The sequence below is a fragment of the Nannospalax galili genome, unplaced genomic scaffold (genome assembly GCF_000622305.1).
Source record: "Nannospalax galili isolate Female #2095 unplaced genomic scaffold, S.galili_v1.0 scaffold278, whole genome shotgun sequence".
Taxonomy (NCBI): Eukaryota; Metazoa; Chordata; class Mammalia; order Rodentia; family Spalacidae; genus Nannospalax; species Nannospalax galili.
The window spans coordinates 12,749,794-12,760,364 of NW_008347536.1; the positions used below are offsets into that span (position 1 = coordinate 12,749,794).

The 10,571-nt window shown below is 48.8% G+C and overlaps 1 protein-coding gene across 1 annotated transcript; it reads right to left on the minus strand.

The window, feature by feature from the left end:
• Positions 1-6,155: 6,155 nt before the first annotated feature.
• On the minus strand, positions 6,156-9,856 carry B3gnt6 (UDP-GlcNAc:betaGal beta-1,3-N-acetylglucosaminyltransferase 6). The gene has a single exon (XM_017800879.2). It carries the CDS (start codon positions 9,441-9,443, stop codon positions 8,304-8,306), a length of 1,140 nt encoding a protein of 379 aa, XP_017656368.1. The 5' UTR covers positions 9,444-9,856; the 3' UTR covers positions 6,156-8,303.
• Positions 9,857-10,571: the final 715 nt, after the last annotated feature.

The following is a 10,571-nucleotide window of genomic DNA, read 5'->3' on the forward strand; positions in this document are numbered from 1 at the left end:
GGGAAAAACAAACACAAAAACCTTTGCCAGTGACCAGGAGGCAGAACTGGCTTTTGAGAACCAGGGACAGGATACAGGCCTCAGAGAAAAGCCAGTGGCCAGCTAGGGATGAAGCCTCCCGCCCTAGGAGGTGGCAGAGAGAAGGAGACAAAGTTTGCCCAGAGGAACAAAGGCAGGAACAGGAGTAAAATGTTTTGCTGGCAAAACCTGTCAGTGTTTGTGTGACTTGGAAAGCCAAAGTAGGATTTTTAAAGGAAAACAGACAAAAGTTCTGTCAACGGAGGAGAATTTGATAAGTAGAGCAAGGATTACAGAGAATGGGGCTAGCCTGGAGGGTGAAGAGGCTTTGGACATAGGGGATCTCTTCCATTTCTTTTGTGAAATTATCTAGATCAGTTAAAATATCAAAATTGAAAGTTCTGAATTTGGGCCAGTGGTGGCCATTATCCAGTGTGTACTGTGGCCAGATTTGGACTGAGAGCCTAATGAGTGTGGTGGGTCTGAGATGTCGCAGATGGAGCTCTTGATGAGCCTTTATACAGGCTAAGGGTATGTCCTTTGGGACAGACAATTTGGACCCCATGGTGGGTTCAAAACAAGGCAAGAATGGAATGAAGGTCAGATCCAACCCCTCAAAGCGTCCCTTGGGGTTCGGATTGACCAGAAATGGGCCTAGTGCTTCATAGACTCCAGGTGGTCCAATTCAAAGAAAAAGGGCCCAGTGGGAAACTCCTGGAGCTTCTTCAGTCATCTTAGGACCAGCAAAAATGAGGGGACCCCTAGGGCTCCCAAGGTCTGACCCAGTCCCTCTGCCTCAGAGTCAGGTCTTAGTGGATTACCTTGTTCCTGTGGTGGATGCGAAGTGGAGGCAAATGGAGAGTGGCTTCTTGTCTGGAGGTCTGGCAATGACTGAGAGTAGGGAGAGCAGAGACAGGAGAGAGAGAGAGAGAGAGAGAGAGAGAGAGAGAGAGAGAGACTGTCCCGGTCCTCTCTCAGGGTGGGACCTGGGTTTACACAGAATGCCAATAAGACCTCAAGACAAGAGCCTATACCTCAAGTAGACAAAACCCACAAAGATTTTGTGGGTCCCCGGTTGCCTCAGGTGGTCATTCAGTCTGAAAGTAGGCTGGGAGGGCACTGTGCTTCGGTTAGGTTGGGTCCTGAGATCCAGAAGGGACACAAGGGAAAGTAAAAGGATTTGAGAGTGTTGGACGGGTGGGTCTGACCCGTCAGGTGGGCTTAGGTGGTCTCAGCTAAGGTGCCATCAGATGATCAACAGTCACTAGAGCCTGAGCCACCCAGTGGCCTTTAGGAATTGTTCCCATGAGGGGTTGGGGCTCCGAGAGGGCCCCAGAAATCTCTCCTGGGTCCGGGTCTCAGCAGCACAATGTTAGAATTTAGAGATTGGGAAGGAAAATGAAGTCAGGAAAATAGATCAATGCCACACCTTCAACAGGACAAGACTACCTTTCATTCGATCATGGCGAGTGACAGCTGCTTTCCTGAGGGACGGAGGAAACTGTACTGTGTATGGGGAGAGTTAGAGATCACACAGGGGCTTGGGCATGAGAAAGCAGCTGCAGCTGCAGGGGCTCTAGTATCTCATTCTCTGGAGGCACTTGCTCAAACAGGACAGGCTATCTTGAGCAACAGCTTCCAATAGTCCGGGAAGTAGATAAGGGTCAGCAGCAGTTTCGGAGGTAGATAAGGGTCAGCAGCAGTTTCGGAGGTAGATAAGGGTCAGCAGCAGTTTCAGAGGTAGATAGGAAAGCAGCATTTTCTAATTTTCTGCAATGGAGCAGTCTATCAATAGGAATATCTAGGATGGTCGGGTTCTAGGGGTAATTTGATATAGGTTTTCACTGTTGTTGTCTAGTACTAAAGGTGGAGGCCAGAACTTGAAGCACACTAAGCACATGCTCAGAGGTACACCTACACCCCTGGTACCACATGGTTAACATTTCTTTTTGTTTTTCTTGAGACAGGGTTTCATATATTGTTATAGTCTGTGACCCGCGAATGCCCCAAACAGACAGCAGGTGAATCTAGAGAAGGAAAGATAGATTTATTACAGCTGGGCTACACTCTTTCCTAAAGGGTCCAAGAGTAGCATTGAGCCTAAGCACTCTGGCTCTTTTTATATTGATCATGTTGCTAGGTAAGCAAGCAGAATACAGAAGCTAATAATTGAGTGTTAAGCTTGAGCAAACATTATCAAGGAAATACATAAGAAAATACAATTTTCCATCCAAACCCCCCACCCAAACCATAGTACATCTGCATTCCTTCCTCCTCATTCATATCAATCTTATTATTTACCTTGCTTTTCTGGTCACAAAGTTCCCTCTGGGGGGTTTTGTTGTATAACAATTGTATCCTAGAAATAAAATTTCCCTACGTCTTCCAACCAGAAAGGGGTCTGTTAGCAACAATTACTATTTTGCAGAAGCAAGCCAAGCATAACCCACAGAAGCCATAAATCAGCAGTTAGCAGGAGAACTCTAGGATGCTCTTACCTGTTCCCAAGATAACCAGGGCCCAGCTGGCATTCCCATACCCTGGGCCAACTGTCTGATAATTTCAGAAACTAGAGTCAGCCTAAATTTTAACATGGTGTAGCTATGGTCAAGAAGGTATACTCTTACAATATGTTTTAGTCTGGCCTCAAACTTTCTAGCTGAGGATGGCCTCTACTTTCCAAGTACTGGAATTGCAGGCATGCAGCTCCACACCTGACTGGGTTTTGTTTGTTTGTTTTGAAACAGAGACTTGTTATATGTTGTAGTTTAGGGGTCTTGATTGGGTTCATTTTCTCTGCCAGTTGAAGAATTAAAAGCAGGAAAAAAACCTCAGGCATAGCAAAGAGCAACAGGCAAATAAACTTGAAAGATAAAGTATCACACACACACACACACTCAGTGAACAGCTCTCCACAGTGTAAAGGGGACTCAGAAACTGAAAAATCCAGAGCCTCCAGAGGGGTTGGGTCTTTTAAGTGTTTTTGTTGGTAGGGGGCAGAGCTCCCTTTACTGATTTTGGATTGGTTAACTTAAAGAAAAGAGAGTCCCTAGGTCACAGCTCCAAGCTGCCAGGTCTGGACTTGATCTTATCTAAGCTGGTCTGAACCAGTCTGTCAGAAAAGGGCCCTACTGGTGGGAGAAAAAGTCTGCTATGTCTGTCTTAGACCAAGAAGCAGCAGGAGGTGTGCCAGCAGTGACTCTGTTTGGTCATTAAGTATTTAGTCTCTTACAAACTCACCATGTAGCTCAAGATGATTTCAAACTCAGTATCTCCTGCCCTAGCCTCTCATGTATTGGGATGACAAGTGTGCACCACCACATCCTGCCAATCATGTATAACTTTTTAAATTAAAAACAATTATTTTATTTGTGTGTGTGTGTGTGTGTGCGCGCACGCACATCCATGTGGTTGCCCAAGGAGGCCAGAGGGCATTGGACACCCTGGAACTGGATTTATAGGTGGTTGTGAGCCACCTGACATGGTCACTGGGAACTAACCTCTGGTCCTCTGAAAGAGCAGTAAACAATCTTAATCATTGAGCAATCCCCCACATTTGATTTTTTGAAGAACTGTCATACCATTTTTTTCAAAGCACTGGGAAGTGCCCACCCTATGTGGGGACACTTGCTCATGTCCTTCTCTCTGTCAGATAGAAGTATCCAGTTTCCACTCCAGCCTGAAGGGTTTGACTCTGTTCTGTATGTATTACCAGCTCAACACTGGGAAATGAGTGGCTGAATAGTGTGCCCAAGGGGGCCTGGATGGGTCTCAAGATATTAGGCCTGGAGGGCAGCAGAGAAGGATCTGGTATCCCTTGAGCCCTGGGGATAAGCTAAGTAGCCAAGGAATCTTTGGAGGGGGGTGGTGTTCAGTGAAAGTTCAGTGCTCTGGCACATGAAGGGCTAAAAGTGTGGGATAAAGCATCTGCTCACCACATCAGACCCCTGGAACACTCATGTGACCTGGGATTGGGTAGAAGCTACTAACTAGAGTCTCAGCACCCAGGCAGCATCCCTATCCCTGAGTGTTTGGAGGAAGATGTTTGCAAGGGACCTCTATGTCCCTTAGGAGCCTCCACAGGTGCCCAGGACCTGGCCCCCACTCTCTAACACAGGTGCTCTAATGTTCTCTGAGCTCTAGCTCACAGGCCTACCTGCAGGACCCCAGAGCCTTAGTCACTACCCCAAGAGTCAAAGCCAGCCAGTCTTTGTCCCTGGTCTGGCAAGCACCTGCTCACCTCCCTAGCACACCACCCTCCCTTGCAAGAACCAACCCTGCCTCACTCAAAGCCCAAGGATATTCTCTCTCCATCCTGACAAGGCTCCAGCCCCCTTCCAGTTCTATTACCTTGGAACCATCCATGTCTTCCTTCCTCAAGTAGATCATCCTTCTGGTTCCCTGGTCCCCATCTCCCGACTATCTCCCGCCCTTCTTCGTATGGGCTTAGCCCTCTACCCCAGCAGCCAATGACCTTGTGCAAATCCCCACCAGTCCTTACTCTGCTTAAAACAGTTGCAAGAGTAAAGAGCAAGGATGGCATTTTAAAAACTGATGTCATTGTGAGTTCTTGGGAGCATCGGGATCAATCTTCTGGAAAGACTGTTCTGTTGAGAAAATGCGTTAATGGAGCTGTTTGTCATTCACAGGCGGTGGGGTACAGCGGGTGGGGTACAGGCTGGGGAGAGGAGCAGCCTTCACCACATCATGCCAGAATTAGTCTGTAAATGACTATCCCAGGGTGGAGAGGGCCCTTCTACCCAAAGAAATTGTTAGAATGTTCATTTAATGTTGAGAGACTGGCAGTTTTCCCAGCACTGTAGGGCAAAGGGAGGGCCAAGCCAACCCAGCAGAGGAACTGACCTTATAAAGATAAGTCAGAATCCTGCTTGACTCCTTCTCTGAAGCCCCAGACCGGCCTCTGGTCCATGCAGCTCTCATCTCTGGGGATGAATGCCAGTAGGTATGGGGGCTGGGGCAGTGGTCAGGGCCCAAGACAGTAGGTGGGAGGCCTGGGCACTAAGTCCACAATGTTCAGAAGTTCTGTGTGGTCTTAGGTCTCTCCCCTACCTGGGCTTCAGTCTCCACATTTACCAAATGGGAGTGATAATAATATTCCCTGTTTCTCATGATGAAATTCTGATGAATCAGAGACTTAGATATAACTTTATAACATGATGTCTCTAGACATTAATGTACATATTTTAAAACATCTTAAAACATTTGTTTTTGAAGGTATCTTTTAGATTCAGTTCTAAGTGGTATTTAGGATTTGGGATTTTTATTATTTTGTTGTTGTTGTAGTTGTTTTGTTTTGATGCAGTGCCTTGCTCTGTAGCCTAGGCTGGCCTAGAATTCATGGCAATCCTCCTGCCTCAGCCTGAGTGTTGGGATTACAATTTATGAGTTTGAGATCAGAATGGGCTACAGAGTGAGACCCTGTCTCAAAACACCAAAACAGGCGGGTGTGGTGGCACATGCCTTTAATCCCAGCACTCAGGAAGTAGAGGAAGGTAGATTTTTGTGAGTTCAAGAACAGCCTGGTCTACATGAGAGTCAATGCTGCATAGTTGAGTCCTGTCTGAAACAAAAACAAAATGCCACCAAAATAAAGCAACAACAAAATAACAAACTTTACTGCTTCCTATAGAAATTTCATTGATTTTTGCATTTGGAAAAGTTGGCATATTTTCTTACTAATTTAATCAGTTATCTGTAAGGGTTTTTGAGAATGTGTGTAATGCACCAGGTGCATGTAATGACTGTGTAGGCCAGAAGAGGTGTCGGATCCCCTGGAACTGCAGTTACAGATGATTGTTAGCCACCATGTGGGTGCTGGGAACTGAACCTGGGTCCTCTGGCAGAGCAGCCAGTTCTCTTAACTGCTGAGCCATCTCTCCAGCGCCCCCACTTTTATTTTTTATTTTTTGCTAGTAGTTCTGAAGGGGAATGCTGCCCCCTAGGAGAAATTTTGGAAATATGTAGGGAGGATTTTTATTATGCCTAAAATATAATTATTTTAATGTATTTTCCTTTTGTTTATATTTTATATTAAAATCATACACTTTATTGAATTTTTGAAACTATATGTGATTATACTGTGTAGGAATTTTATTTCAGGATGGTGAGTGTGGAGGTGGCATCCTTACAGAAAGAGGAAGTTTAGCTTCTTTATAGGCATGCAGGCCGTGACGCTGGGCACCGGGTCTGATGGAGTTCCCCAGCCGCAAGTCTAACGAGGACGCCGGAAGCTCCGGCTACTCCTTGCCTCTCTAGGCGCCATCTGACACTGCCCACCTGGAGGTTTCAGTCCCGCTGGCCAGCCTCGCACCTCCACGGAGTTGCGGATCTTTGCCAAACCAGAGCTTAGAGCAACGCTAACCACGCACCGTGTGGCAGGCGCGCCCCCTGGTGGCGCACCGTCCTGGAGGAGACACTAGGCGGGCCTGATAGGCCTGGAGACACCTGTTCCACGGCCAGAGTGGCCTTTCCTGCGCTTGGATATTGGAGCAAGCCAGCTTCAAAGATGACTGACCAGGACCCAGATTCACACAGCCGATCAATTACTGCGGCCTTCCCACCTTTCTGAGCTAGGATGTTATGAACTTTTTATATCTTTGCCAGTAAAATGGAGATAACCTGTCCAGGCACTGGGAGGAAGGCATACAAGCAACAGACTCAGAACCAATGATGCTCAGTTGTGCAGAATGAGAGACCGCATCCTGAAGGTCTGTGCAAAGAAAGCACAACTCTCTAGTGTTCATTTGCTCATTGTTTCATGACTGTGCATCTACTCCTTACGGATTTATTGGCATAGGGATGGACAGAATAATGGTCCGCCAAGAATGTCCAACACGCTAACCTCTGAATAATGGTCTGCCAAGAATGTCCAACACCCTAACCTCTGAAACCTGGGACTATATCAGGCTACACGTGCAGGACAAGGTGAAGGATACAGATGGAATGAATAGTGCTGATCAGCTGGTTTTAGAAAGGAAGATATTAGTTGAGTGTGGAGGCCAACCCTGTAATTCAGCAGGAGACAGGAGGCTCAGGGTTTCAAGGTCATTCTTTAATATACAGCAAGTTCCAGGCTAGCCTGGGCTACGTGAGACCTTGCCAATAAACAAACAAAAAGATATGAAGGTAAGCCTGGATTACCCAAGCAGACTCAGCATAATTGCCAGGTACTCTGAGTGCTAGATACCTTGGGCTAGATTCCCAAACCAGGGAAGTCTCCTTGTGGAAGGAAGAGACAGAGAGTAGAGAGAAACTTGGCTATAGCAAAATATAGCATTGCTGGTTTTGCAGCCCTCGGGAATCTGGGGAAGAAAAAAAAACAATGGTGTGTGTGTGTGTGTTTCTTTAGAACACCCAGGAAGGTAGGCTGTCTTGCCAGCATCTTGACCTTAGCCCTCCCAGACCTGTGCTGCCAGACAGAACTGTGGGATGATAAATGTGTGTAGTTCTAAGCACCCAGGTTGGTGAGGATTTGTTACAACAGCAACAGGAAACTAATACAATGTCCTCAGCACTGGGACAGATGGGTCCTCATCCACGAGTTCACGCACTGGCTAATGCATTTAGGAAGTATCCCCTACGGCCCACTCAGAAGGAAGGCCAGTAGCCTTCACTCCTGGGGGTTTACAGGCAGGGCTGCAGAGAGGTCGGTTGGCTGGTGTCTCTGCTGCTCTGAATGTACTTCAGTTTTCTGTTTTGCACAGTGAGAATTTTGACCTCACAAGGGTCCTGCAGCACGGTGGCAGCATGACTGCCAGATGCCACTCGGTTCCATGTGCAAACTGACTTCTGGGAAAGTGAATGACTGTCAGTCCAGCTCCGCTCATCTGTAGAGGAAACGGTGGAAGTGACCATTCGTGTTGGCACTGCACTTGACAGCTGATATTGATCTTGGCCTCATACCCCTCTTGCTGCACTGCCCACAATGAGTGGAGGATGGAAGCTAGCCAGAAGGCTTCCAGAGGATGATGCACAGCAGGATGACTATACTGGCCCAGCAATCTTTGAGTTGGCTTAAAACAAGAACAAAACCCACCTATGCCCCTGGAGCCACCCCCAGACCAGCAGGACCAGAATCCCTAAAGTTGGAGTCAGGAAAATATGCAAGGATAATGCATTTTCCAGCTTCTTCCTCAAGGTGACATCAGTGTGCATCTGGGGTTCAGATGGGAAGAAAGATGCGCTCTCAGCATGGAGTGCTGAGCCTAAAGTTGCATCTGCCTGGGGGCAGAGGCTGCTCATCTGGCCAGTGCAATCCAGAGGCCTCAGGAGACAGTACGTCTGTGACTACAGTGCAGCTCAGGGTTGTGCAGCGCCTTCCACATGAGCAGCATCTCATAGGGAGCGAAGCGGTGCACCAGCAGCAGCTCGCGGTACATGCAGGGGTCGAAGGACTGGCGCTGGGCGCCAGGCAGCCGCACCCCAAAGGGCCGGATGCCCTCGTGGCCGCTGGGCGCTAGGCCAGCGTACTGCAGACACATGCCCATGTAGGCGTCGTCGATGGGGAAGAGCGGGACGTGAAGAGCGGCCTTACGCAGGGCCTGGGCCGTGTGACTGGACAGGAGAAAGCCTCCGCCGCTGCAGTACACCGGGTAGGCCTTGTCAGGGAAGAGCTGCGGAGGAACGAAGTACTTGCTCCAGCTGTCTCGGATGGGCACCGAGCCGTCCATGAGCTGCCCGATGAAGAGGTGGCGCTCCGGCGACTGTGCCTCCAGGAAGTTGAGCATGTTGGCGGTGTGCACGAAGACGTCGTCGTCGCAGCTGAGCAGGAAGCGGGCGCCCGGGCAGCGCGCCGCCGTCCAGTCGAGCAGGTGCAGGTGCTTGAGCGTGAGGTTGAGGAAGGTGTCGGCGAAGTCCCACTGCAGCACGTCGCCGTGCTCGCGCGCCTCCAGGCTCAGCAGCTCCGCCAGCTGCGGCTCGCGCGCCGCCTCATCGGGCGCGGACGTGCCCAGCAGGAAGACGCGACGCACCTGCCGCCCGCCGTAGCTGCGCTCCTGGCCCCACGTGCGCCGGATCAGCTCCCGCCGCTCGTAGTGCGCGGGCGACGACTTCACAGCCAACAGCAGGAAGACGCCGCGGCGGCCCACGCACTTGCTGGGCGAGTCCCACAGCTGCTGGAAGTGGCGGCAGTGGCGGTACAGCAGGAAGTCTTGGATCCGCGCAGGCAGTAGCTGGAAGCCAGCGGTGCTGTTCGCCGAGGTGTTGGCCACGCACAGAGGTCCCTGGAGGAGCCTCGAGCCCTGCATCGCAGAAGCGGGAGAAGAGGAAGCGGTGTCCTGGCCGTCCGCCCTCTCGTCCTGCGGGGACCCTGGGAGGAACCACTGGCTCAGTACCACAAAACTCATGCCCACCAGAAAGAAAGCCAGTGTCTTGAGATTCATGGACCTGCGGCAGGGCAAAGCCATCTGTGGAGGAAACCAAGTCAGAGATTTGGCTAGGAGTCGCTGACACCAGTGGAAGGTCTCTCTACCCGATCTGTTCTCTCCCAGAACCGTGCTCAGTCTTTTCGAAAATCTCTTAAAGGTTAAAAGAAGCAGAAATTTGAGTCATGGTGGTATATGACTGTAATCTGTGCATTTGGGAGGTGGAGGCAGGAAGATCAGGAGTTCAGGGTCATCCTCCGCTACATAATGGGTTCAAGGCCAACCTGGAAACAACAAACAAAATCTGCTGGGCTTGGGGAAGTCTCTCAGTTGGTAGAGTGCTTGCCCAGTACAAAGGAAGTCCAGGGTTGGAGCCCCAGCACGACATAAATCAGACACTGTGGCTGGACTCTGTAAGCCCAGCACTCCAGAGGTGGCTTCTGTGACTAGTAATAATCAGATATTTAGAGATTAGAAATGCATGTGCAAACATCCAATGTCAATTGCATTGAAAAAGAATTTTTCTGTATGAAACTGTGTATTTTAATAATGAAATGGAGATCTTTTTTAAAGGTTAAAACGTCATTTAATTTATGTCTTATAGGGTTTATAATGAGTACAATATTGTATAACTGTAATAATTCAACTGTAAACCTAAAAATTTACAGCCAATTTTGAAAGAGATGCATCCTACCTCAGGAAACCGTTATTGAATATGTCAATTGTGTTGTAATGATATGCTTCTTCTAAGTATGTTGTTATTAAATAAATAATTTTTAAAAAATTTTAAAAAAAGTCACTCTTGACTGCATATGAGTTGGAGGCCAGTCAGAGCTACCTGTTTTTTTTTGGGGGGGGGGGCTTCTAATGATACAGGCCTCTAGTTTCAGCATTCAGAGAGGCTGGGACAGGAGAATCACTGAAATTGAGCAGAACAATTCCTGAAAATACTGTCTCAGGTGTCTCACAGGAGAGTTCTAACCTTCAGATCCCCGTTTCTCTGCTGCTGCGCATCCTCCCGGTTATCACCCAGGCTGGCAGATACATGTCGAAAGTCAGTTTTCATCTTGCTGTGAGTGGTCATCCTGTCCTTCCCACCTCTGGCAGTGGTACCACCATTCACCCAGTTGTTCATCCAGGAGCCCTGCACCCCTTCCTCTGCCTTCGGTT

Excerpts from the sequence above, each read along its gene's own strand:
- B3gnt6 (XM_017800879.2), bottom strand. The coding sequence starts at position 9,443 with ATGGCTTTGCCCTGCCGCAGGTCCATGAATCTCAAGACACTGGCTTTC.